The 24,210-nt window shown below is 37.0% G+C and overlaps 6 protein-coding genes and 3 pseudogenes across 7 annotated transcripts; 3 read left to right on the top strand and 6 right to left on the bottom strand.

Annotated features, from left to right (window-relative positions):
- Positions 1 to 221: 221 nt before the first annotated feature.
- LOC18014013 (nudix hydrolase 6) lies at positions 222 to 2,237 on the bottom strand. The gene is given in 9 exon segments (XM_024153883.1): positions 222 to 560; positions 662 to 773; positions 868 to 902; positions 986 to 1,036; positions 1,416 to 1,460; positions 1,462 to 1,503; positions 1,594 to 1,659; positions 1,833 to 2,006; positions 2,123 to 2,237. Coding segments are annotated over 8 exon segments (747 nt in total). The 5' UTR covers positions 1,977 to 2,006; positions 2,123 to 2,237; the 3' UTR covers positions 222 to 308.
- Positions 2,238 to 2,554: 317 nt separating this feature from the next.
- On the top strand, positions 2,555 to 4,343 carry LOC18014014 (RPM1-interacting protein 4). 2 transcript variants are annotated; one of them, XM_006418510.2, is made up of 3 exons: positions 2,555 to 2,703; positions 3,614 to 3,796; positions 3,972 to 4,343. In XM_006418510.2, the coding sequence occupies exons 1-3, from the start codon at positions 2,698 to 2,700 to the stop codon at positions 4,011 to 4,013; spliced, it is 231 nt and encodes a 76-aa protein (XP_006418573.1). In that variant the 5' UTR covers positions 2,555 to 2,697; the 3' UTR covers positions 4,014 to 4,343. The 2 variants fall into 2 exon arrangements, with proteins under 2 accessions (XP_006418573.1, XP_024009535.1); XM_024153767.1 differs by lacking the exon at positions 2,555 to 2,703 and having other exon boundaries at positions 3,608 to 3,796.
- LOC18013990 (indole-3-glycerol phosphate synthase, chloroplastic) lies at positions 4,323 to 6,629 on the bottom strand. Its single transcript, XM_006418511.2, has 9 exons — positions 6,407 to 6,629; positions 5,827 to 6,261; positions 5,499 to 5,573; positions 5,361 to 5,405; positions 5,110 to 5,274; positions 4,957 to 5,035; positions 4,763 to 4,845; positions 4,610 to 4,678; positions 4,323 to 4,514 (listed from the first exon to the last, which is right to left on the bottom strand). The coding sequence occupies exons 1-9, from the start codon at positions 6,563 to 6,565 to the stop codon at positions 4,428 to 4,430; spliced, it is 1,197 nt and encodes a 398-aa protein (XP_006418574.1). The 5' UTR covers positions 6,566 to 6,629; the 3' UTR covers positions 4,323 to 4,427.
- Positions 6,630 to 6,950: 321 nt separating this feature from the next.
- LOC18013991 lies at positions 6,951 to 7,456 on the top strand (annotated as a pseudogene).
- Positions 7,457 to 7,616: 160 nt separating this feature from the next.
- On the top strand, positions 7,617 to 9,790 carry LOC18014043. The gene is made up of 6 exons (XM_006418513.2): positions 7,617 to 8,026; positions 8,113 to 8,258; positions 8,350 to 8,509; positions 9,085 to 9,183; positions 9,283 to 9,365; positions 9,433 to 9,790. The coding sequence occupies exons 1-6, from the start codon at positions 7,670 to 7,672 to the stop codon at positions 9,566 to 9,568; spliced, it is 981 nt and encodes a 326-aa protein (XP_006418576.1). The 5' UTR covers positions 7,617 to 7,669; the 3' UTR covers positions 9,569 to 9,790.
- Positions 9,692 to 13,308, bottom strand: LOC18014044 (long chain acyl-CoA synthetase 8). The gene is made up of 12 exons (XM_006418515.2): positions 13,201 to 13,308; positions 12,487 to 13,025; positions 12,323 to 12,403; positions 11,970 to 12,242; positions 11,716 to 11,847; positions 11,449 to 11,622; positions 11,138 to 11,367; positions 10,783 to 10,900; positions 10,577 to 10,708; positions 10,358 to 10,492; positions 10,071 to 10,277; positions 9,692 to 9,985 (listed from the first exon to the last, which is right to left on the bottom strand). The coding sequence occupies exons 2-12, from the start codon at positions 13,015 to 13,017 to the stop codon at positions 9,821 to 9,823; spliced, it is 2,178 nt and encodes a 725-aa protein (XP_006418578.1). The 5' UTR covers positions 13,018 to 13,025; positions 13,201 to 13,308; the 3' UTR covers positions 9,692 to 9,820.
- Positions 13,309 to 14,077: 769 nt separating this feature from the next.
- LOC18014045 lies at positions 14,078 to 15,696 on the bottom strand. Its single transcript, XM_006418518.2, has 4 exons — positions 15,532 to 15,696; positions 14,734 to 15,008; positions 14,455 to 14,643; positions 14,078 to 14,355 (listed from the first exon to the last, which is right to left on the bottom strand). The coding sequence occupies exons 2-4, from the start codon at positions 14,977 to 14,979 to the stop codon at positions 14,272 to 14,274; spliced, it is 519 nt and encodes a 172-aa protein (XP_006418581.1). The 5' UTR covers positions 14,980 to 15,008; positions 15,532 to 15,696; the 3' UTR covers positions 14,078 to 14,271.
- Positions 15,697 to 18,019: 2,323 nt separating this feature from the next.
- Positions 18,020 to 20,007, bottom strand: LOC112084389 (annotated as a pseudogene).
- Positions 20,008 to 20,396: 389 nt separating this feature from the next.
- LOC18014067 overlaps positions 20,397 to 24,210 on the bottom strand; it is a 5,266-nt pseudogene continuing 1,452 nt past the window's right edge.

Raw genomic sequence — 24,210 nt, forward strand, 5'->3', positions numbered from 1 at the left:
TGCATTAACAAGAGCACTTCTATATCTTAAAACTCTGGATGGATCCTGACTCCTGAGTTTCAGACAAACACAATGCTGGCATTGGATGCACACAATATGGATGACATCAAACGCATAAGCACCCATACTTATCACTTCCAGTTCAAAGCCATTTGAAGAGCAGTAGATGTTGAAGCTGATGTTGTAGCAAGACATGCAAGATTCAGTTACAAAGGATCAAATGTTTGTGTTGGTAAGAGATATTATAGTTAAACAATACAATCAAATATTTGGTAGCGTTTCACTTTTGGAAGGCAGGAGACAGTGGACTAAGTGAAACAGAAACATTTTTGGAAGAGAGAGGTGGAGTCTTCGTCACACTCTCCGTTGAGGAGGTTGTCGTGGTCGGTTCTGCAGTAAAGATAGCTTTCCTTACCAGAAGCAGTCGTAGTGAGGACAGTGGAGAAACCTGCGTACTTCTCCTTCTCCTTAGACCTCTTTAGGCATATGTTAGCCATGTACCTGAACAACTCTTTCTCCTGGTTAAAGGGTTGGTTTACGTATTCGTCAATTGGCATCCACTGAGAAAACCCACAACAACAAGAGTGTTGAGCCGTTAAAAATATCTAAAGTAACTAAAACCAATAACAAGATTGTCGAGATATATAACATGTTTGATTACCTTAGCATACAAGATCTCAGAATCTTGTTTCTTGATTTCAATATTGCTTGGCTTCAACTCGCAGAGGAAAAATATATCTGTTTTTTCTTCCAAGAATGATTGGTGGCTTTCCCTGCGAGACACCAACAATAAGATATCAAGATTAAACCGGTCAGAAATGTACCTAATAAAGAAGGGATTAAACAATAAGATGTCTTTTGGTTTACCTGAAAGCCAGGACTTCTACAAATTTTGTCTCAATCTGAAACAAAAGACCAGAACAAAACATGAATATTAGATTACATAATCAATACAAAACTCTAAAACTATAAATGTGATACATACACCAGTTTCTTCTTCCATTTCCCTAACTGCTCCAGCCCAAATACCCTCACCCTGTGGATTTGGATATTTTCAGTTAGATTAAATATGATATCATAGGGAGATGCAGAGACATATGCAAATTAAGGGCTTTTGTTTTAACTGCTAATAAATATCAGTTGATAAACCAATGAGTTAGGAGTGTATGGAGAAAGCAAATTTGGCTTGGATTTGGGAAAGTTGGTTTATAATTAACACATTGGTTCTCTGCTTTTAGGTAAGTCTTGGTTCTATAGAAAATTTGGTTCACTGATTTTTATCACTGGTACTAAGATAAGATTACACACACACAAATGTGGCAAGATCCAAAAATGTTTTCTCAATTTGAATATTTTTCAACCATTAATATTCAATGTGATGGGCATAGAGACATATTAACTAATAATCTTGTTACCTCTTTGCTCTTGTTTAGGACAAAAGCACTGATCCCAATATGTAAGCATCACGTAATCTTTCTCGGCATTGTGGTATGTAAACCCTCTCTGACAACAAATCACCAAAAACAGAATGTGATCACCAAAGCTGATCAAGAGTCAATCCAAAACATTCGCCAAAACATAACATCTTCTCACCTTTATTGCAGTGTCAACAAGACTAGATAGCTTACTAGACAGCTTGATCCAAATTCCTTTCTTCCCCTGCAAATACATGTCCCAAAGTCAATGCCATTAAAATTCATGTTCAATGGAGCAAAACAAAAGCCAATACTCAGTGGACACCAAACTTGAAATGTTCTGTCTAAATTCAGAAGTTATATTAATCAAAGAAAACATTGGAAGGCTTAAATCTGAAGTGTGTCTGGTTTTAATACCTGATCTTTCCATGCCTTAAGTGAATTGTCCAGCTTTGCCTCAAAATCCTGAGCATCCATGGGTTCCATTTCCATCAAGTTCACCACAACACCTCCATAGCTATCTTCTTTTCCATTAAAGATCTTTTGAGCTCCACTGTCCATGCTGCAGTATCCAAAGTAAAGGGATCTTACCTGTGACAAGTCCACCAAGAAAGTCAACGACCCATGTTCTAGAACTTGAATCCCAATCGAGTTGTGATCCCAAAATCCAATGCGTGTATGAAGAGGTGATTAAGCAAGACACATACCTTGGAGAAAACTGAGTTATCGATAGGAAGAATTTGAGGAGTCCAATTCCAGGTTTTTGTAAACAGAAGATGTAATTAGCAGCCAATAGGACAAAGGCAAAGAGTGGACTTTTTGAAGAATCTCTAAATAAAAGTTGCATTCGACTTTAAAGTTTCAGGCTTTACCAATTTTTTATAAAAAAGTTTCAGACTTTATATGATAAGAAAGATTTAGAAGTCAGTGTTTGTTGTGCCATTGGTTGTACACTTCTGTACAATAAGCGGCGAACCAGTCAGGTCGTAGCATGATCCAAAAACCGGACATAGTTCTGTCTAATCTGGTTTATCTCGAATTGATTTGGTTTTAAAGAGAATGGTTCACTTCACTGTTGAAGACGTTCAAATCAATTAGTAAAAAGACATAAAAGGCCCACTAAAGGCCCAGATTCCGTGTCTCCGATTCCTCCTTTTTCGCCTCATCTCCACAGGGAGAACAGAAAAAAAAAAAGATAAAAGAAGGTGAAGGAAAAACCAGAGGAAGGAGACGACCACCACCACGAACCTCAAGCTCCTCTTGAATCTCTCCGGAAAAACCCATGGCAGTGCGATCTCTTTCTCGCTCTTTTCAATATTCTTAATTTTTTAATTGAATTTTTTTTTTTCTTTTCCTTGGGAATTCTTGTTTCTCCTGATTCTGAGCTCACATCTTTTGATTTCTGTTGATGTTCGTTCATGTGGTATCTTTTTTTTTTTTTTTGGAGCTATTCAGTAATTTTATTAAATCTCTGTTGAAATAGATTGACATCTCATTTCAAACATGTTTTAGCCGGATTTGCTTTGAGATTTACCATTTTCCTTTGTTATTTTTCTCTCTCGTTTTGGCTTAGTCATGGAAAATTTCGAAGCTTTTTGTGGTCTTTTGGTGAAAATTGAGTTTTTGACTCTTGGATCCTCTAATGGGTTTGCTTCCTTTTTGGCTATTATGTTGAGCTTCCTGATCTTTAATCTTACAAAACCGTAGAACTGCTGTTACTAGCCTGACAATTTAGAGTTTTCTTTCTTTCTTTTATGTGTCTCATTAAGCCTCTGCTCTCATAATAGGCTATTCTAGATAATAGACAAGAGAAAAAAGTCTTAGTAGCATCTTTGCAAGATTGTCTAAGAGCCAAATGGCTCAACACTGAAAGTTATTCAAATCTTGAACAGTACATAGTTGTTGTTGTCTGTGCATAGAAATTCTCTTGGTTATGCAATATCATCTTCTGGATTTCAATACTTGGCATATATGGCGTGCTTTGGCTAAACCTCTTGTCTATATTTGTTGGTTACGAGTTGTGTTGTCGTCGAGGCTTTTACACTGTTTACTTTTCCATTAAAAAACAAACCAATCATACAAGACAACTGTTGAGTATTTTGGCTTGGAAAATATCAATATAACTAGTATGGAAAGTTTTTAAAATAGATTTCGGTGCTAGTGGTGACTTAAATGTTTGGATCTTGGATTGTATGCAGGACAAGGGCCGTCCATTGCCAAAGTTTGGTGAATGGGATGTGAATGACCCTTCATCAGCTGAGGGATTCACTGTTATATTCAACAAAGCTAGAAACGAGAAAAAGGGAGGTGGAAAATCCGACTCACCAGGGAAAGATGAACCTGGATATAATAAAAATGGCCAAGTTCTTGGGAAGCCCACCGTAAGCCGCTGCATCTCTTCTTCTTCTTCTTCTTCTTTTTCTCTGAGTCATATCATAATATTATTTGCTTGATGTGAATTCAAGAAAAGTAAATAGTTTAATGATTAGCTAAATTATTGGCTCATTGATTGATCAGTGTCTTGTTATTGATGCTGTTTCTTGCATAATATTGCAGAAGAAATGGTTTTGCTGTATACAATCCACTCGCGCAGAATGAGAGTGTTGAGGGCTTCCCTCCTTGGAAGGTTCGTTTATCTATTATCTAAAAGTCATACTGCTTCAAGAAGACTGGAGCTTGTCTTGACAAGCCATGACAGTCACTTTCGGATTCTGGTCGGAGATGTTTTCGAGTGGTGTGTTTAGTGACTTCTCTTGGGTGCAACGATGAATGTATTAAGATAACAAACAATGTCGTTTCTATGTATTGGTGTGATGTGATGGGTTATGTTTATGTTCTTTCACTTGTGAGTCATGACGACATAATGTATTTGCTATGCTATCTCTCTGTTTTGATTTGGTTTCCTTGAAGCGATTTCAATTCAATTTATTCTGAAAATGTCTAAAACAAACAACATACAACAAATGTAACTAGAAAACATTTTCGGAGATGTGAAATTAGACGATGCGGTTTCTAAGTATGAGAAATGTTCTTGCCAAAAAGTCCAGCTATTCCTTTCTCAGGGTCGCTTTGCTTCACAATGGACTCACCAACCAAAACCTGTAAGAGATTAGAGGAAGACTGATTAAATGCTTGCAAATGTTTCTAAGCTGTGCAGCCAGAAGACATTTTGATGGATAGTTGTGAAAGCTTACTGCTTTAACTCCAGCTGCTTGTACATAGGCAATGTCGTCAGGTGTAAACAGACCGGATTCACCAACCACCTTAACCCACACAACAGAATCATCATGGTCAGGACTCAGGATGATGTTCCAGCAATTGAAAAGACACCAATTAAAGATACTTACTATCATGTCTTTCTCGCGGATTATTCTACCATGCTTTCCTTCAAGAAGCTTCTTTGTGTTACTAATGTCCACTTCAAATGTTTCTGAAACACCAAAAACTTCTACTTGTGAGACTCTAACTCAACAACCAAACTTTCCAGAACAAGACTCACATCCCTGTGAACTCGTTCTATGACAAGAGATATCAACATTACCAAGACTGCGGTTATTGATGCCAACTAGCTCGATTCCTTCTATTCCAAGAGCACGACCCATCTCACTCTCATCATGTACCTAATAGAAAGCCAAACATTTTCAGAGCAAAACGTAAAAGGAACACTAACTTTCCATCGTTGGTGAACACTAACCTCAACAAGTGCAGCCAAACCAAGCTTCTTGCAGATCCCAAGCAAGTAGGTGATTTCTAGGTCAGTCAATACAGCAGCAATAAGCAAAACTGCGTCAGCGCCTTTAGTTCGAGCATAGTAGATCTGCCATGGATCTACAACAAACTCTTTGCATAATAGAGGACACTGCAACAATCGAAAAGCACAGCTTAAAATCGTCTTCATCATAAAAGCACAAAAGAGCAAAACACAAGACTTTGCTAAGAGAATACCTTCACACCAGCCCTCCTTATTGCTTCCAAGTTTTCAAAGCCTCCCTGTCGAACCAAAATCAATATAACAAGTATAAATGTCAAGAACTTGTCGCAAATGTGTGTAAGATATCTGCAACTGAATACACATAAGTGAACCTTGAAATACTTCTGGTCTGTCAAAACACTGAGACATGCGGCACCTCCTCTTTCATAAGATTGCGCAATCTCAACCTGTAAGATGATAAGCATTAGCAACACAGCAAGGTGGATCATGAAAAGACATTGCAGGTCAAGACATAAGAACAATAGCTTGTCATATCAAGAACCATTCAAAAGAAAAAAAAAACGCTGATCCAAAACTGAAAATGACAAAGACTACAACTTCCTCAATGTTCTAAATCTTTTATCCATTAAAGAATCAACCTTTATTCAGCTCAACCAGAATCCAATAACTCAATTCAAGAAGACGTTCTTTGTCACATACCGGGTCAAAATTCTCTTTCAAGATTCCTCTACTTGGAGAAGCCTTCTTAACCTCAGCGATCAAACCAGGGAAGCCAGTTCTTTGATGAGCCGACCTAAGCGCACCGACGAAATCCCTGGTTGGAGGAGCATCCTCTACAGCTTTCTTCAGCAGCTCAAGTGGGTTTAGTTCCTTCATCCGAGAAACTTCTTCGTCTTTGTACCAAGTAATCTCCTCCAAGATGTTACTTGGAGATGAATCAGCATTATTATGGAATCTCAGCTCAAATGGTCCAGAATATTCTAATGGAGCCTTGACTGGTGGTTTTCTCCTGATCCTGATACCTTGGCTAATAGCTATTTCATTCTGATACATGTCTACTTCCCATTCCTTGATTCTAAGATCATTTTCTACTGATGATGAAGAAGAAGAAGCAACAACACCTAAGCTTCCCATCTACAATTAAAAAGGCAAATACTTTCAGGCACCCAGCTAGGGTTTAGAATCGAAACAATCACAGGATTAATTCACCAATTATAAAATTTTGTTTATGGGGTTTTCATAGAATCAAAGAGAAAAGGGGAAAAAATGTCGGACGCACCTGTTGAGCCCGGATCGGGAGAAGGGAAGGAGCCCTGAAATTGATCCTTTTGTCCATGGCAAAACCTGAAACCGAACGTCTGATCGAGACAGAACCGGGTGAAACCACTCTAACTGAAAGTCTTTGTCCGGCAGTTTGCAACGGAACTAGTGCCTCCATTGCCGGAAAACAAAAAAGGTTTGAAATTTAAGGGAAGGATGAAATTTTGAAATGCTTTGGGGAATTTACGAATGGTCAAACTAAAGATTTATAGAAGCAAATTTCGAGAAAGAACAAATATTTTTGGTAGTTGGGTGATTAGCCCAAACACGTGGGTTAATATTATAAACAACACCAACGTTAAGACGGCGAGTTTCTGCGTTGGTTGGTGAAAAACTGGCCTTGTGGTTCAGCGTTTGATTGTCACAAACAAACTTTCTGTCAGAATGTGAATTTTATTGCATTGTATTACATTTTACATATCGTTTTTGTTATGATGGTTGTATAGATCATACAATATACCCTTCTGAGTTCTGATTGTTTCGGCGGAATCTGTGGACTGGAGATGGAGTTTGAGCCAAAGAAGTTTGCTCAACTATTGGAAAAAATTCAAGGTGATCATTGCCTACTAGCTCTAAGTCAGATTATGGAGAATGACAAGGAGAGCAATGCAAATCGAGAGGCTTTAACATCGATAAGGAAGAGAGCTCGAACAACAAAGACTAGTGTTGTTGTTCCTCCTCCTTTCGATTCTATGATGAATGATACTAGTTTCCAAACGAAACCTTTGGTTCAACAAGGCTGCTCGACATGTGGATCTCATGACTCTAGTGAACCCACTTAGATGCTTCTCCCAAGAGTCAAATCTTTTTGTTGCGGTTCCGTTTCATGTTGTGGATACAATCCTAGAGAAAGATGAAAAGGAAATGGAGTTTGAATCGATGAAGTTGCAGAGTTTCGTGAAGGGGAAGGCCCTTTTTGTGTCGGAACTTGGGGCTCTTGCGGATAGTGTTCCTCCAGCCAGTTATCAGAGCGTTAGTGCCGTTAAAGGACAAACCTTTAGTTGATTAGAGATGAAAGGAACAATGTTGGTTTCGGATGATTTGACCTTTAATACAATGTTGGTTTTGTCTTTGTGGTTTAAAGCCGAGTCTACTCCTCCTTTTCGCTGTGCCAAAAAATAAAAAATAAAAAATAAAAAATTCTCAAACTAGTTTTGTTTTTCTTTTGTTTCTTTGTCTAAAACAAACCTCTTCGAGAAATTGGAGGACGAGAAATCAGAAAATGTTGGAAAGCATTGGCCTCATCTCCTGCAACTTCTCTCGTCTTCCTCCTCTAAAACCCTCGAGACGAGCCCAACCCCTAAGAGAATCCCGAAACATCATTGTTGTACAATCAAGAGCTTCTTCTTCACTTTGTCTGAAATCTGACAAAACCATCTTTGGCATCAACAATAGGCGTTTCCCGAAACACGAGAAGAAGCGTTTCTTCCATGTCTGCAAAAGCTCACTAAACAACCCAGATCCAGAGAAAATCGAAACACAAGATGGAGGAAGAGATTGGACGAGCTCTGTATTGCTTTTCGCGCTCTGGGGTGCGCTTTTGTACTATTGCTTCAATCTTGCTCCTGATCAAACACCAGTACGCAACAATCTTCTCTTTTTCAATCCCTTCAAAATTTTACTAGTCGAGTTTATAGATTGGTGAATTGTCATGTTATTTTGCAGACACAAGACTTGTACTTTCTGAAAAAGCTGCTGAATTTGAAAGGTGATGATGGTTTTCGAATGAACCAGATACTTGTTGGGTTATGGTACATAATGGGTTTATGGCCTTTAGTATATGGCATGCTCTTGCTTCCCACAGGTCGAAGGTAAATCATCAGTTTTCAATGGCTTCGTTGTTGCTGAGTTTAGAGAGTTATGTGGCTATGATTTTATGATCCCTTTGGTTTGTTTGGACAGTAAGACCACGGCTTGGCCTTTCGTCGTGCTTTCGTTCTTTGGTGGTGTCTACGCTTTGCTACCTTATTTTGCACTGTGGAATCCTCCTTCTCCTCCTGTTTCAGAGGCTGAACTTAGTAAATGGCCTTTGAATGTTCTTGAATCAAAATTAACTGCTGGGGTAATTCTCTCTCTCTCTCTCTCTTATCACAGCTATTCTCAAAATGGTCATATCCACATTTCACCTGGAAATCAGAGCAATTACTATTTTCTCCAAGCATGTAAATTGGAACCACCATTGAGCATATACTCAGCACATGAACTTAGCTAGATCGCTGAATTTAGACAAAGAAAACAAAATGTTGAAAAGTTTCCTATTCATTGGTTGGATTATATCTCTTGCCTTTTGGTTCTCATTTGTGGAAGTTCCAATCTATGTGCTTCAAGGATGTAAATTGGAACCACCACTTGAGCATATACACAGTGTATGAACCTAGCTAGATCGCTGAATTCGGAAGGAAACGAAAACAAAATGTGACTATTCATTGGTTTACTTATATTTCTTACCTTTCGGTTCTCATTGCTGGAAGTTCAAATCTATTTGCTTCAAGCATGTATTGGAACCACCATTGAGCATAAACAGTAGCTAGATCTCTGAATTCAGAAGGAAAAGAAAACAAGGTTTACTCGCTTATATGTCTTTGCCTTTTGGTTTTTCATTGTTTGATATAAGTATAACACAGTTTTATGCATCAGGTCACTCTTGTTGCAGGACTTGGTATAATCCTATATGCACTAGTTGGTAATGCCGGTGACTGGAAAGAGTTTTGTCAGTACTTTCGAGAGAGCAAATTCGTAAGCCCCTCGATTTATCTCTCTCTCTCTATATATATATATATGCTCGTTGATTCCCGGAAATGAAATCATCTTTTTGCTCATGTTTGTAAAATGCAGATTCATGTCACGAGTCTTGATTTCTGTTTACTCTCTGCGTTTGCTCCTTTCTGGGTTTACAATGACATGACAACCCGAAAATGGTGAGTCCTATATGAAACTTATTTACGGTGTTTCCCTTTTCCCTAAACGCGTTGCTTTATTTTTCAGGTTTGATAAAGGCCGTTGGCTTTTACCAGTCTCCGTGGTGCCATTCTTGGGACCTTCTTTGTATCTTCTCCTACGACCAGCATTGTCAGAGACAACAGCTTCCGCAGATTCTGCGTCATCCGACACAAGTCAATAGCAACATCAAATTGGATTGTCCAAAAGTCTGAAGAAGAAAGGTTTATCAGAGTCTCCGACTCAGACACCATCAAATTTCTGGTGAGGACCGTGAGGTTAATATCTGCATGGAGTAATGATTCACTTTATTCTGTAGCTCCATTATTGTATTAAAAAGGGAGAAATAAACTCCTCGTGATCAAAGTTTACTATAGATATTTAATGAAAGGAAAGTCAAACTGAAGTTTTGTCACAAGTAATATAGAAATATTTTTTAGGCATACAACTTGTGTAGTTCATCTTTGAACTTGGACTTTATCTGCTCCCTCTTTATCTTGAGAGCAGCTGTGACTAATCCTGACTCTGGTGTCCATGGCTCCGGCAGCAACTTGATCTTCGCTGGAATTTCAAACTTTTCGAGCTTTGCCGCCTTTGCAGCCTGAGAACGATAACATTTCGGAACACATTTTAGCAGGTTTCGTAACTGTGGGCAAAAAACAGAGATTTCAACTGAAATAACAAACCTTGATAAGCGATTGTTGAACCTCCTTAACTGCTTCACCGTTCTCGCAAAGCTCAGAGATGTCGCTGTGTTTGACTCCAGCTTCCTCTGCCCATTTCTGTAATGCTCCTTGTGACGGAACAACAAGAGCTACACAGTAGCTGTTCATTGGGTCCGCATGTACCATTATGTTATCGATGTAATTGCTCGAACCTAAAGCTGCCTCTACCTGTGAATTGTGATCCACTTAAATTTTATCATTACCATATCCTCCATTTTAGATGCGTTTTAAAGTTTTAATGGACAAACCTTTCCAAGGGATACGTATTCCCCGTGTTGAAGTTTAACGATATCTTTCTTCCTGTCAATAACTTCAAGACATCCATCAGGGTGGAATCTCCCAATATCTCCAGTGTAAAACCACCTCATGCCCTTCTCATCAACCTGAAAATTTGTCATGTTGATCACTTGATCCTCAGAAATCTATACAGCAAGCTGGATAACTAAGCTACCGGTATGTGTTTTTACCTTGTAAACCTCATCGGTTTTCTCTTGGTTGTTGAAGTAACCTGCTGTTACACTGTTACCACCTACCACAATCTCCCCTCTAGGCATTGGTTTGTCTGAAACTCTGTATCCACCTTCTTCCCAAGAAACGAGCTGCAAGAAAAATCTTGATGAAGCTTATTACTCGTGATTACAACAAAGTGAACGAAGATAGTTGACTGCAAAACCTTAATGTAGCCGCATGGCACTGGAGGTCCCACGCGCCCAACAGCAGGGTCGTCCCACTCAGAAAACGTAGCTCCAGCACACGTTTCAGTCAATCCATATCCTTGACCAATAGGAGCCCTAACGCAAAACAATGCGCAATCATTGTGAAGTTGCTAAGAAGAATATACAGACAAGCACAAACTACATGCGTTTCAACAAGCAAAAGACATCGGATTCAAGTTCAAACATACCAACGTCACCAATCACTTAAAGAAGAAAAATACAAACGATTTCAATGGCGTTTGCATTAGCCAACTTGGCACAAGACTCGTATTCGAAGGTAAAATAAGAGACGACAAAGGATGATTCTCTTACCCCATGCAGATATTGATGAAGCGTTGCGAATCAGGAGACAGAGGAGCCCCACCGCAGAGCATAAACCGGATGTGTCCTCCAAGCACAGCGCGTATTTTTTTGAAGACTAGAGTTTCCCAAAACAGTTTCTCCAAACCCCAAGCACCAAACCAACTTCCATCCACAGCTGCTAACCGGCGCTTGTATGCAATATTGAAGAGGGTCTTCGCCATCCCTCCCTTTTCCTCAACCTAGATTATTAGGTACAACTGATCTAGTAAGTAACTACAAAAATACGCACAACATCGTTATCCTAAAGATAAAGATGGTACCTTTTTTAGAACTCCTTCTCGGACACGATCCAGGATAGCTGGAACTGCAGTCATGATGGTTGGATTTAGAACTGAAACATCTCCTTTGGTTCCTCTCTTGATTTTATTTGAAGTGTCAGTTAAAGTCATTGCTGAACCATATCCGATGGCACAACCTGAGGTAAAGACCACAATCTGACAAACCACGATTTGGTAAGAAAGAGTAAGACAATAAGGTACCAGATCAAAAGAGAGAGACACAGAGAGGTAGAGAGCACAGCAACATACCTCAGCTTCCAGCTCAAACACATGAGCCAAAGGTAAGTATGCAACATATGTGTCATTCTTGTCCAGCTTTGGAATGACCTTCATAACTCCTGCAGCAGTTGCGACAAGATTTCCATGGGTAATCATAACTCCCTGAGTTAATCCGCACAAATGTAAGGTTAAAATAATAATTCAGAAACCAAAGGGCACTTGATACAAAACACATAAGATACAAAACACATAAAGAAGAGAGAAGACACAGTCCAAACACACACCTTTGGCAGACCGGTACTACCACTGGTAAACATTATAACAGCAACTCCATTCTTCGAAGGTAAGCTCGGCTGAACAGGGCTACTCTGCCCTAGTTTCTCAACTTCAGAGATGGACGAAACAGTTATGTCACCAAGACTCTTGTAGTCATCAGAATCAACATCTACTCCATCTTCTTCAATGTAAATAATGTTCTTTACAGTTTTCAAGCTCGATTGTATCGCAGACAATTTCTTAAGTTGTTTCGAGTCGCATATCAAGGTTGATACTCGAGTCTGTCAACAATACAGTACCAAGATTCAGAGGTAAAGCAACAAAAGAAAAGATTGATGCTGAACAGAACTTCTATACAAACCTCATTGAGTGAGTAAATCAAAGCCTCCTCTCCTAAAGAAGCATAAATAGTAACAACTGTTATGCTCTGCCTGAAACATCCCTGGAATTTGCAAAAACAAACACCATTTTCATCAACTGAGCAAAGCCTCAAACAAAAAATTTCAAAACAAAACTTGATGAAACCTGAAACGCGATGAACCACTCTGCTCGAGTATCCGAAAAGATAGCGACACGAGTATCAACACTATGACCAACATTGACAAGCCCTGAAGCGAAATTGCAAACACGTTCAAAGACATCTCCATAACTCTGCCACCGATACTCACCGAGATGAAGCTTCTCGAACTTTCTGCCATCACTAGCCGTAACGATCTCTTTCTCTATAAACTCTCTCGTCCCAAGCAACCGATTGTTCGTGTACTTTTTACAAGCCTGCTCAAACAAAGCAGCAATAGTTGTAGCTCCTGGCCATGGAACCTCAACCAAATCAGGACCACGAGCATGGCGCATGGCGTAACCTTCCTCGCCGCCTACTTTCACCGGAACGCCTCTCTTCTTCCCCTTTTTGTTCCCGGTCAACACCACGGAGAGTAAAACCGGTACTAGTAAAGCCACGATTCCGCCACCGATGATCCCGTAAACTCCATATTCACTGCTTTTAAATTTCTCCAGAAACGATGATGAAGCCATTGAATTCCCTCCAGGATCTTCCATAAGAAAAGCTACACGAAAGACAAACAATTACACTATCATAGTGCACAGCGATAATCAAACTAGATCCGATGATTGATCGATCGACAAAATTCAGAATCGGCAGATCGCAAAAGCAAAAACAGAATTCAAATGAAGAAGAAGAAGCTTGAGGAATCGAAAACACGTCGAGGAATATTGGTAAACCTTCGTGAAACTCGAATGGATCGGAAGTTTTTTCTTGCAGAATTTCTTCGAATCGGGTTCCAGGAAAAAGGGAAAGTATAATCTTCCGATTTTTTGAACTTTGAAGAATTTTCAAAGCTTTGTGGACTCTGTCGTTTCTCGGGAAGCCGTCGTTTCGGTACGGCAATCGCCACGTGGCTGTCGGCAGATGGAGGGACACGTGGAAGTCGGTAAATGGAGATACACGGGGATGCTCTTCCGATTGAATTAGTAGATGCTAAGCTCGTCTTAAACATATAAATCAAGTTTAAAGTGATTTTGAATTTGATATACATTAATTCTGATTTTGGGGTCTAACTTTAAAATAGCCTTCTCGGTTGTACTAGGCCATATGTACATATGTTTCCCACAGTTACAGTATATCCAAAACTCGATATTACCCCGAACCGATTTTCTTTCGGTTCCAATATGGTTTCTAAACCCTTAACCCAAACTATCCAAAACCGGAAAAACCAAACCAAATACCGGAATATCAGCTCTAGATCTACTCTTTGATGGGTTAGTTAAGTAATACAACGAGTTAGGCCACCCCAAAGGTTTAATGATTTTGATGAACAAAGACTCTAATTATGATTCCTTTTGATCAAACATAGCAAAATCCAGATAGTTTTGCCACTTTATTACCAGCCAGTGTCACATATGTTCAGGACCAAACACAGATGATACACACAAAAGAACTCAGGAAAATGCAATAGTTCGGGTTTCGCAGGAAAACTGATAACTCGGGAAAAAAATCATGAGAATCTTTCAACCATGTAATTACCTGGTACTTGAGGCTTAATTCTGCAAGTAGTTGTGATTCATCTCAAGTTTCGCAGCTTCACAAAGACAATAAGAATTGACCTGTTGTTTCGATCCATGGCACACAATCTTGCAGAATCCAGATTAGTTTTGCCACTTTATTACCAGTGTCACTAATATTCAGAACCAAACAGATGATACACACATAACAACTGTTCTTGGACTACCAGATTCTCAGGATATATATATCTCTCTATTATCTCTATTGAATTGAAGAGAGTTTATGGAAAATCAACTGGAACCGCGACGAACACTTTCTTCGGTTCGTGCAAACGCATTAGTTAGCACGTCTATCGTCCAGTTCTTCAAGTCATCCTGATGAAAAAAAAAAACGAAAACGAAGCAAAGTGTTAACACCAAATGCCGGTTTTTGATTTAGCCAATATGGTTAAAAGAGTCTGATGATTCAATTACCTTGCGCACAGGCTCTCCAGTTCTTATTTGTGCGTTTGGTCGAGCAAGCTTGGACTCAAAAGGGGTTCTTGGCCTTACTTCTCTAAACTCATCCCACTCCTCACGTTCGATCATTCTCACCGTGCCTTGTCCCGGTGGTGCATTCTTTATCTTCCGTTCAATCATTTCTTGTGATTTCGAATCATCGATCTTTTTAGCAACAAAGCAACAACGAAGAATCAGAGAATCAGCATGAAGCATAAAAAGCAGCATCACAGATCATTGTCAAGAAGGCTTTACCATCATTAACACTTTTGCAAACAATGCAATACCGACCACAGCGAGGAACATTGGCGTCGTTGCTGTGTCCAAATACGATCTTGATTCTGGAACCTCGACAAGAAACTGGTTCTTTATCGGGTTCCTTCGCTTCTTACTCTTCTGCAACTCAGTTATCTTCTTCCTTATGGTCTCCGTTGGAGCATCACTAGACGGTGAATGAAACCTTCTCTTAAGCAATGTCAATAACTGATTCTGCCGAGACATCGTTAACCAGCAACAACGATCTCTTCTTTCTTTGCAAAAGATAAACAAAAAACACAGCTTAGCCAAATTGGAATCAATGAAATAATGGAACTATAAGCACGATTCCAACACAAACATCAAGCAGATATTAACTTTCATGATCATACTAAAACTAATCTCGTTGTGCAGATCCAATTGCGACCTACTCACTGTGCTATACTTGGAATTTCACATGACAATGAACTGAGTGACATTTTCACTCCAAAGAACCACTAATTTCCATATCTGGAATGTAAATAAATTTCGCTACGGCATTTCGACGAACACTTTGCGTGCAGTTTTTTCCTCGACATGACACATACGATAGATTCAACAATTTGCGCTACAAGGATTAAAAGGAAAATCGAGATAGGTGCACCAGAGAAACTTGCATTCGAATCAGAAACTTGCATTCGAATCAGAAACTTGCATTCGAATCGAGAGAGGTGCACCAGAGAAGTTGATGATTAAATCCGTTAGCGAGAGAGGAAGAGAAGGATGAAAGATTAGGAGATTTCAGATTTGTAGACGTACCAGATCAACATGGATTTAGGCAGCAAGATGACTGTCTTTACTCTTTGATCGCTAAAGACCTCTTCTTATTTGCAAGGTCTTAAAATCCCTAATGTTCGAACATAGAACTTCTAGTTTCTTTTTAGCACAAAAAAAAAAAATCTTGATGTTCTTTTAATTAGAAGAGCATATTATGTTCGAACATTAGGTATTTTAAGACCTTCAAAAAAAAAATCTTAATTGATTTAATATCAAAAAGATAACTAAAAATTAGCTAAATACAAATAGATAACTAAAAATTAAATATATAAGAAAGAGAAAACAAAAAACAACCAAAAATATCATTTTTTATTAAATATTTACACAAATGTTATTTGTCTAAAATTTTTGTCATCCGACAAAATATGTCGGTAACACTGTTCATCACTAGCTTCTGATGATATTATTCATCTCCTATTTTTTATCGACGGATACTGTTCATCATCAAAAAATTATATACACTTTGAAATTATGGTAGTTAACTATTTATTTAACATGATAACTATTATATCACGATAAATTTATATGATTAATATGATAATAATTATATATACATTGGATTCAGAATAATACGACAATGAACTTACATTTAGATAAGATGTTAGCTTTTAATAAATAACTGTTTGTTAACATGTTAATACTAATATCTGATACTTATAATGTGTTAACAATAATGGCTCTTTTAGTTTCATTCGCTGATGGTTATTCATTTGGTATATTGGTTAGTTTTCCATCGTAGACCACATCTATTCTGAAAGGCGATATAAATATAAGCTCTTAACTAATCGACTCTTTGGAACGGTGATCTCAGTAGCTCATAATAGTTTAATAAATATGTATTAGCAGGTGATTAACTGAGATAAAGTGTGATAGATATTTTTGATCATTTACGAAGATCATCTCAGTGGAGATTAAATTAGTCCAAAAGTACAAATCATCTGCAGAATCTTTAGTCATAAATATATCGTAATTAAAAAAAATATATATTGTAATTTATTTTGAATATGTGACAACTTTTTTTTTAATTGTTGTAAACTCTTTGATATTTTGGTTTTTTAAATAAAGTGTCATTTAACGTTAAAAAAATAGCTAATGTGGATTTCTGATAACGTAAAAAGTTCATGTATTTTTTGGCAAAAATTAAATAGTTGAGGGTTTTTTTAGCTTTTTCTTGTTTTGGAAAATAACGGAGTTTACTAATTCCGTTTGATTGTTAACGACCGTGAAATCGTGGGATAAAAACTAGAATCATAAAATATTTTAGGTAGTTTTTTGATTCAAAAGATTAATTCGTGTAGTTTTCTGGCAATGCAAAAAATTCAGGTATGAAACCGACAAATATTAAATAGTTGATAGTGTTTTTCAAGCTTTTTTCCCTAATATATAAGATATGTTAACGTGATAACAATAAAATATGATGCTTGTTAACATGTTAACAATATTATTTGTTATTTGTTAACATGCTAACAAATAATATATGATATTTGGTAACATGCTAACAATGAAACTAATACATGTTAATGTGATAATAAAAAATAATATTTGCTAATAACAAAAACTAATTTTTTATATCAATACGGTGACCATTACGTCATCACCAATGTCACCGGCACTGCACCATCATTATCGTCTACCAGCATAACCAACATGATGGTGGAGTCATTTTCGTCGTTGTTTCACTACAGTCGCCGTCGTTATAGCCGTTACCACTTTCACCGTGGACTATTGTTTTCATAGTGAATATCACCAATTTACACTTCAACCTTCCCCATCCTCCATCGCCTTTCTTCTTTTTTTTTTTTGACATCGCCTTTTTTCTTCTTTCCTTTCTTTTTTTCTTTTTTCATCACAAATAATTGAAGAACGAAAAAGAAAGATATGTAATTAGTTAAAAAAGAAAAGGATTAAATGGGATTTTACATATGAACAGTGGACGAAATCTAATTATGCAATTATCCATGAATATATATTGCTATTATTGTTTTTACAACCATAAATTAATAAATAACATAAATTAATAATTTTTTTCTATCTAGTTAGATCAGTTCCAAATATGATACAATTAGATAAAATAACAAGATAATATTTTTCACAAATTTTCAATTTAAATATATGATTCAAAGATAAAATATCATAAATTCATAATTATTTCATAAAAACTTATTCAAAGATATACATAAGATAATTTATTAAAATATGAATCTAGTGATTTTTTTTTTGAAAAATGAAAATATTTATGAAGTTTTTTTTTGCAAAACTTTATATACTTTTGGAGTTTATCTTTGATTTTTCTTATTGCATCAAAACTCTTGGTATTGTTTTCTCATATTGCATCCAAAATTTTGAAGAATAATAGAGACCATAATTGCTTTTTACACGTAATTGCTTTACATAATAAGATTTTCTCTGATTTTATTGTAAATTGTGTTACACTCCAGAAAACATAAAAACTATGTAGATATCAATAACACTATGCAATGGGCCCGGCATGGACCCCGATTTGATTAAGCGTGGTACTTGGCTTTTCCATGGGATCCGAAATCTTGTGATTTTCCTTTTCGAGTATTGAAACTGGTGGCGGCTTCGGTTCCAAAGGTTGGAGAGGGTCGCTTATTGGTCTTAAACCTAAGCGTGAGTATGACTGTGGGATCACTTTTATAAGAACCTTCATCTATGACATCGTAATTACCCTCAACTGATATCAGATATTCTTCATTCGGAGAGTCCTTCAACTCAAACTGCAAAATCAAGAAAATCCCTAGTTTATAGGTTGATCAAGAACATAATAACTTATAAGATTACTGAATTAATCACCTCATAAACTGCTTTGATCCCTAGTTTATAGGTTGATCAAGAACATAATAACTTATAAGATTACTGAATTAATTACCTCATAAACTGCAAGTAAAGTCTTGCCCCCATGATGATCACCAAGAACCAATCGATCGTCCCTGTAGTAAAGAAATTTGACGAATGTGATACCCAACTCGTTTTCTCCAATGTATATAAATCTGATACCATCAGAAACATCATCGTCCCAAAAATCTCCTCCATCACCACCTCTTGCTTTTATTTTCTCTGTATCAGGAGCAGGAGGCAGTTGACGAAAATATGCTCCAAGAGCCCAAAGCAAACCATTAAACCGTCCATGTAAACCAACAAGAGCACAACCTTTGCTCTCAAGCACGAATTTACTCTTAGTCTCGATTCCAAATGTTGGAGTGGTTCTCCCCTTTGATGTTTTGAAAATCAAAGATGAAACCTCCTCATCTGAGGTGTACAAAGTCCCCTCCACAGATGTCATATGTTCATTTGGATAGTCGACCTCAAACTGTAATTAGATAAAAAAAAAAATAATCATATAATTAAGCTAGTTAAGAACGCTAACATATTTGTGGTTCACGAATATTAGAGTTGTAGGAATCATGACCTCCCTTTCTTCTCCATATCCAACATTTGTCACTTTGCTTGTTCTCTCGTAGTTTAACATGAGACGAGAAAAAGAACCAAAAGAACCTAAACCTCTATCTAAGATACTATAATTATCGTGCAATTTTCTTACGCCCTCAATTGTACCTTCATCCCAAAGTGTACCTTTGGTAGTATAACCTTTGCATTCCAATTTAATAATAGGGACTGTTGTGAAATATGCTCTAAGAGAGTTTAGATTCTTCTCAGCATATCCATGAAACCCAATGATCTTCATCCCATTGGATGCTAGTCTAAACTTCTTACCTGTGTCATATCCCATCAAATCTGAATAAAAAAAATCATTTCTCTCATTTATTATTTACATGAGTGTCATGCTGGGGTGTTTCTCAAAAACACATATATAAAATGCTTGTTTTACTAAAATAACTATATGATATGCCATTAACATTAATTTTATTAGAGATTAGTTTTTATCAATTTTATATTTATTACTCAATATTTAATTTGTATAGATATTCTTTCTCTATCTATTTCTTATCAATATATTTATAAAAATTTAATATGTAATATTATTTATCTTACTAAACATTATATTTTTTATCTCATCTTTCTTTGATCTTAATTTTGTTAAAAAATAATCAAATTATCAATTTAATAATAAGAAAATCTAAATTTTATCATACATATTATAATTCATTTTTTCATATTAAAAGCAAAGTTTCTTAATTTGATGTTGGATCGGTTAAATAGAACATATTAATCCAATTTAGTATATTCAATGTGCAATTATATTCATATAATTTTAAAAAAATTTAATTATGAAACCAATAGTTATCTACCATATGCAATTGTATTAGAAAATAAATATAATTATAATAATTATTTTCAATTGTATAATCAACCTATAGATTTGCAATTATAAATTAGCTAATATTTCTATAGTTGTATTTATATACATTATATTTGTATATTTAAATAAAAAATTATGGTTAATATTTACTGTGTACATGGTGCGGGTAATCCCATAATATTCTAATTAAAAAGATTCACACATGTGACATGACTGAAAACTACAGCCATTTTAAGATGTCAAAATTGCGCAAATGTTGTTTATTTCATAGCCCAAAGGCAATATTTATACGTACAAGAGTTAAACTAATACGCAAGAGAAAAAAGAAATTGCAGAAAAATGTAATTATTAGTCCAATATAAGGCCTAAGGTTTCTAAGCTCTGCTTTGGTTTCTGTATATTTTTCTCTGATTTTAGTTTGAGATGAATTTTACACACCAGAAAACATAAGAAATAATAATAATACGTAGTTGAGATGAAGATAGGTGATGAGAAATTAAAGAAGATGATCAAACTTGCTTGAAAATGTTTCCATCGAGCTCATATCTATTATATGATGAGATCACTATGTAATGGGCAGGAGATGGACCCCAATTTGATGAAGTGTGTTACTTGCTTTTCCGTGGAATCCGACAATTTTGTGATTTTCCTTTTCGAGTATGAAACTTGTGCCTACTTCGGTTCCAAAGGTTGGAGAGGTTCGTTTATTGGTCTTAAACCTAAGCATGAGTATAACTTCGGATTCACTTTTATAATAACCATCATCTACGACATCATAATTTCCCTCAACTGATATCAGATATTCATCTGGAAAGTCCTTTAACTCAAACTGCAAAAACAAGAAAATCTCCAGTTAATAGGTTGATCAAGAAAATTAATTTATAAGATAACTGAATTAATCACCTCTTCAACTTTAAGTAATGTCTTGCCTAGTTGCCCCCATGGTGATCTCCCATCACCAGACGATCGTCCCTGTCGTACAAAAATTTTACGAATGCGATACCCAACTCGTTTTCTCCAATGTATATAAATCTAATACCATCATAAACGCCATCGTCCCAAGAATATCCTCCATCACCACCTCTTGCTTCTAGTTTCTCTGTATCAGGAGCAGGAGGCAGTTGTCAAAAATATGCTCCAAGAGCCCAAAGCGAACCATTAAACCGTCCATGTAAACCAATAAGAGCACAACCTTTGCTCTCAAGCACGAATTTACTCTTAGTCTCGATTCCAAATGTTGGAGTGGTTCTCCCCTTTGATGTTTTGAAAATCAAAGATGAAACCTCCTCATCTGAGGTGTACAAAGTCCCCTCCACAGATGTCATATGTTCATTTGGATAGTCGACCTCAAACTGTAATTAGATAAAAAAAAAATAATCATATAATTAAGCTAGTTAAGAATGCTAACATATTTGTTGTCCACGAATATTAAAGTTGTAAGAATTATGACCTCCCTTTCTTCTCCATATCCAACATTTGTCACTTTGCTTGTTCTCTTGTAGTTTAACATGAGACGAGAAAAAGAACCAAACGAACCAAAACCCCTATCTAAGATACTATAATTAACGTGCAGTTTTCTTACGCCCTCAATTGTACCTTCATCCCAAACTGTACCTTTGGTAGTATAACCTTTGCATTCCAATTTAATAATAGGGACTGTTGTAAAATATGCTCCAAGAGAGTTTAGATTCTTCTCAGCATATCCATGAAACCCAATGATCTTCATCCCATTGGATGCTAGTCTAAACTTCTTACCCGTGTCATATCCCATCAAATCTGAAGTCTGGATGTTAGTTTTGAATTGAATTACTTGAATGACCCCAGAGTTGCCATTGTCGTAGTAACCCTCAACAGATACCAGATATTCATTTTCAAGATGGTTCAACTCAAACTGCACCCAAAGAAAATGATAGACTATATTAACAATGATATGCATACAGAATCAGATCTAAAGGTTAACATTTTCCAAATTATACATACCGTCTGCGTGAAACCTGCACCTGTGCCACCATGGGGTTGCCCATATATTTGCTGTCCATCTTTGACATAATCAAACCTAATGTATCGTATACCTTGAGGACCACCTCGTAAATAGATTTTTTTAATAGCTTCATGGTCTGCTCCATCATCCCACTCCTTGCCGCCATATCCCCCTTTAGCATCTAATCTAGTAGGAGAAATCCACGTGAAGTATGCTCCAAGAGTCATGAGTTGTGCTCCGGCAGAAGATCCATGAAATCCAATGATCTTCTTTCCTTCCACCTCTACTGAAAACTTATAGCAAGCTTTTGCAAATCCTATCAGTTCAGAAATCCTCAGGTTGGTTTTGAATTGAATTGCAAACATAGCATTATCCTTGCAGTAACCATCAATAGATACAAGTTGTTCATATTTTTCATGGTTAATCTCAAACTGCAAAATTTGGGAAAACAAAATTTAGACTAAAAAGTCAATAGTATCCACATTAGAACTAGATAGAGGGAGTTTAACTAGTATTTGCACACACACAAAAAAACGGGGAGTTTAACTTAGTATACCATTCGAGTTACACTTCCAGATTTTGTACCACAACGTGTAAGTTGGCCACCTTTGACATAGTCAAGTCCGAGGACCATGTATTGAGCGTCACCTCGTACACATATCTTTGAAATATCACCAAGGTCAGATCCGTTAATCACTTACTTTTTGTCGATCTGAGGCCATAATAAAACCATGACCATCATTCAGTCTTAAGTCATCTTTTAACTTCCTACAAACGGTAACCAATTATCAGTTTTTTAAACCTGGACAATGATGCCTTGGGGTTTCGCTCAACAATGATGCCTTGGGGTTTCGCTCAACAATGATGCTGGGGTTTCGCTCAGCTTCAGGTTTTAAAATTTTAAACTCTAGGCATCTACAAGTGCACAAATGTGCGATGTATTACTTGGGTGTTGATCCACAGGGAGACCACACTTTTCTGGAAAAACTTTGGACAAGAACTTAGTAAATGGATTCTTAAAACGAAAAAGGGTTTTTGTAGGTTTTTTTGGTGTCCTACATTGAAAAATAACTAAAGCGGATAAGTAAATATTGGTGTAAGCAATAATAAACGAATGTTGTGCCCACAGGGACATATCTGGTGTATGTTCGATTCTAAGCATGATTCTAAGCTCTTTATGTATATATCGATTCTAGCAAACTCCTCAAACTAAGGGTAAGGAATTATAATTAATATACTTTCACAGATTAACTACCTATAATTTAATAACTTAACAAGTTCTTTTTTGATGCTTGCTACGGAGAAAAATAAGCAATAATATCAAGTTCATTAACGTTCAAGGCACTCTACAAGTATGTTTTGTATTTATAACAAAATACGCTCCCTAAAGATTAGTTCGGCATCTAAGTTCAGCACTTTAGTGGTTTTAGTACACCTAGGATCAGTTTCTAGTTCATGAGTCTAGATCCATACAGTAATAACAAACCTATGAGAAAGAGTTCTAGGATTCAACTAAGTCGTTATCTCGTGCAATCCTTATCGAACATATCGATCCCCTTTGATGATTCTCTTAAGCCCAATTACTAAACTAGTCTGACATATTTAAAAAAAACAAATAACATGATAAAATAAGTAAGAGATAAGATGAAGAAAAGCTTCTCGATTTTAAGAACAAATTCAGGAGAAAACTTCTCTATAAACCTCTTTTAGCTTAAAATTTTGGTGGCACAAAAGAACACACTTAGAGCACCCACGATTTAATGTTCCCAAAAACACCCATATATATAGGTCTTGTGCTCTCTTTAGTCGGCCTTAGGAGTTCCTAGAAGACAGATCAAACGAGAATTAAAAGGGTTTGCAAATGGGCTTCTAGAGACGTTTTTAGGTTGGCTACAAGTGGAGAGTATCTGGCCGTGGTCGGCTGCTTCTTGGCATTCCTCATGCTTACGTCTGGCTAAACGCCTTAAAACAAGCGGTTAATGGGAGGCATCCCATTTAGGTACTCTTTCTTTTAGTTTTCTTTTCCTTTTTACAATTTATGCTTTCTTTTTCTTTTGAAGTTTTAGGTATGTTATAAAACAAAAAAAAAAAAATCAGAAAATTAGAAAAACCAAGGAGAAAAGGTAGGTTTTTAGCTGCTCGGCCCGGCAAAGACGAGAAGATTGGACAATAGGCTGCAGGAGGAAGAGCCGCGGTCGCGACCGTTCGACCCGCGACCAAGGGTGCATCGACCGTGGTGCCGGACATGTGACCGTGGCCGAGCCCTCAGCCACCGCGATCTGCGCGTCTCCTGACCGCGGCCGTTGGGTCGTTGAGGTGATTCCGTGAGATTTCTGCCACTTCCCGGCGTTTTCCCCGTGTTGCTCTGTTGATCCACGGTGTTGCCTGGTGATCCCGG

Source organism: Eutrema salsugineum, unplaced genomic scaffold, assembly GCF_000478725.1.
Source record: "Eutrema salsugineum unplaced genomic scaffold, Eutsalg1_0 scaffold_4, whole genome shotgun sequence".
Lineage (NCBI taxonomy): Eukaryota > Viridiplantae > Streptophyta > Magnoliopsida > Brassicales > Brassicaceae > Eutrema > Eutrema salsugineum.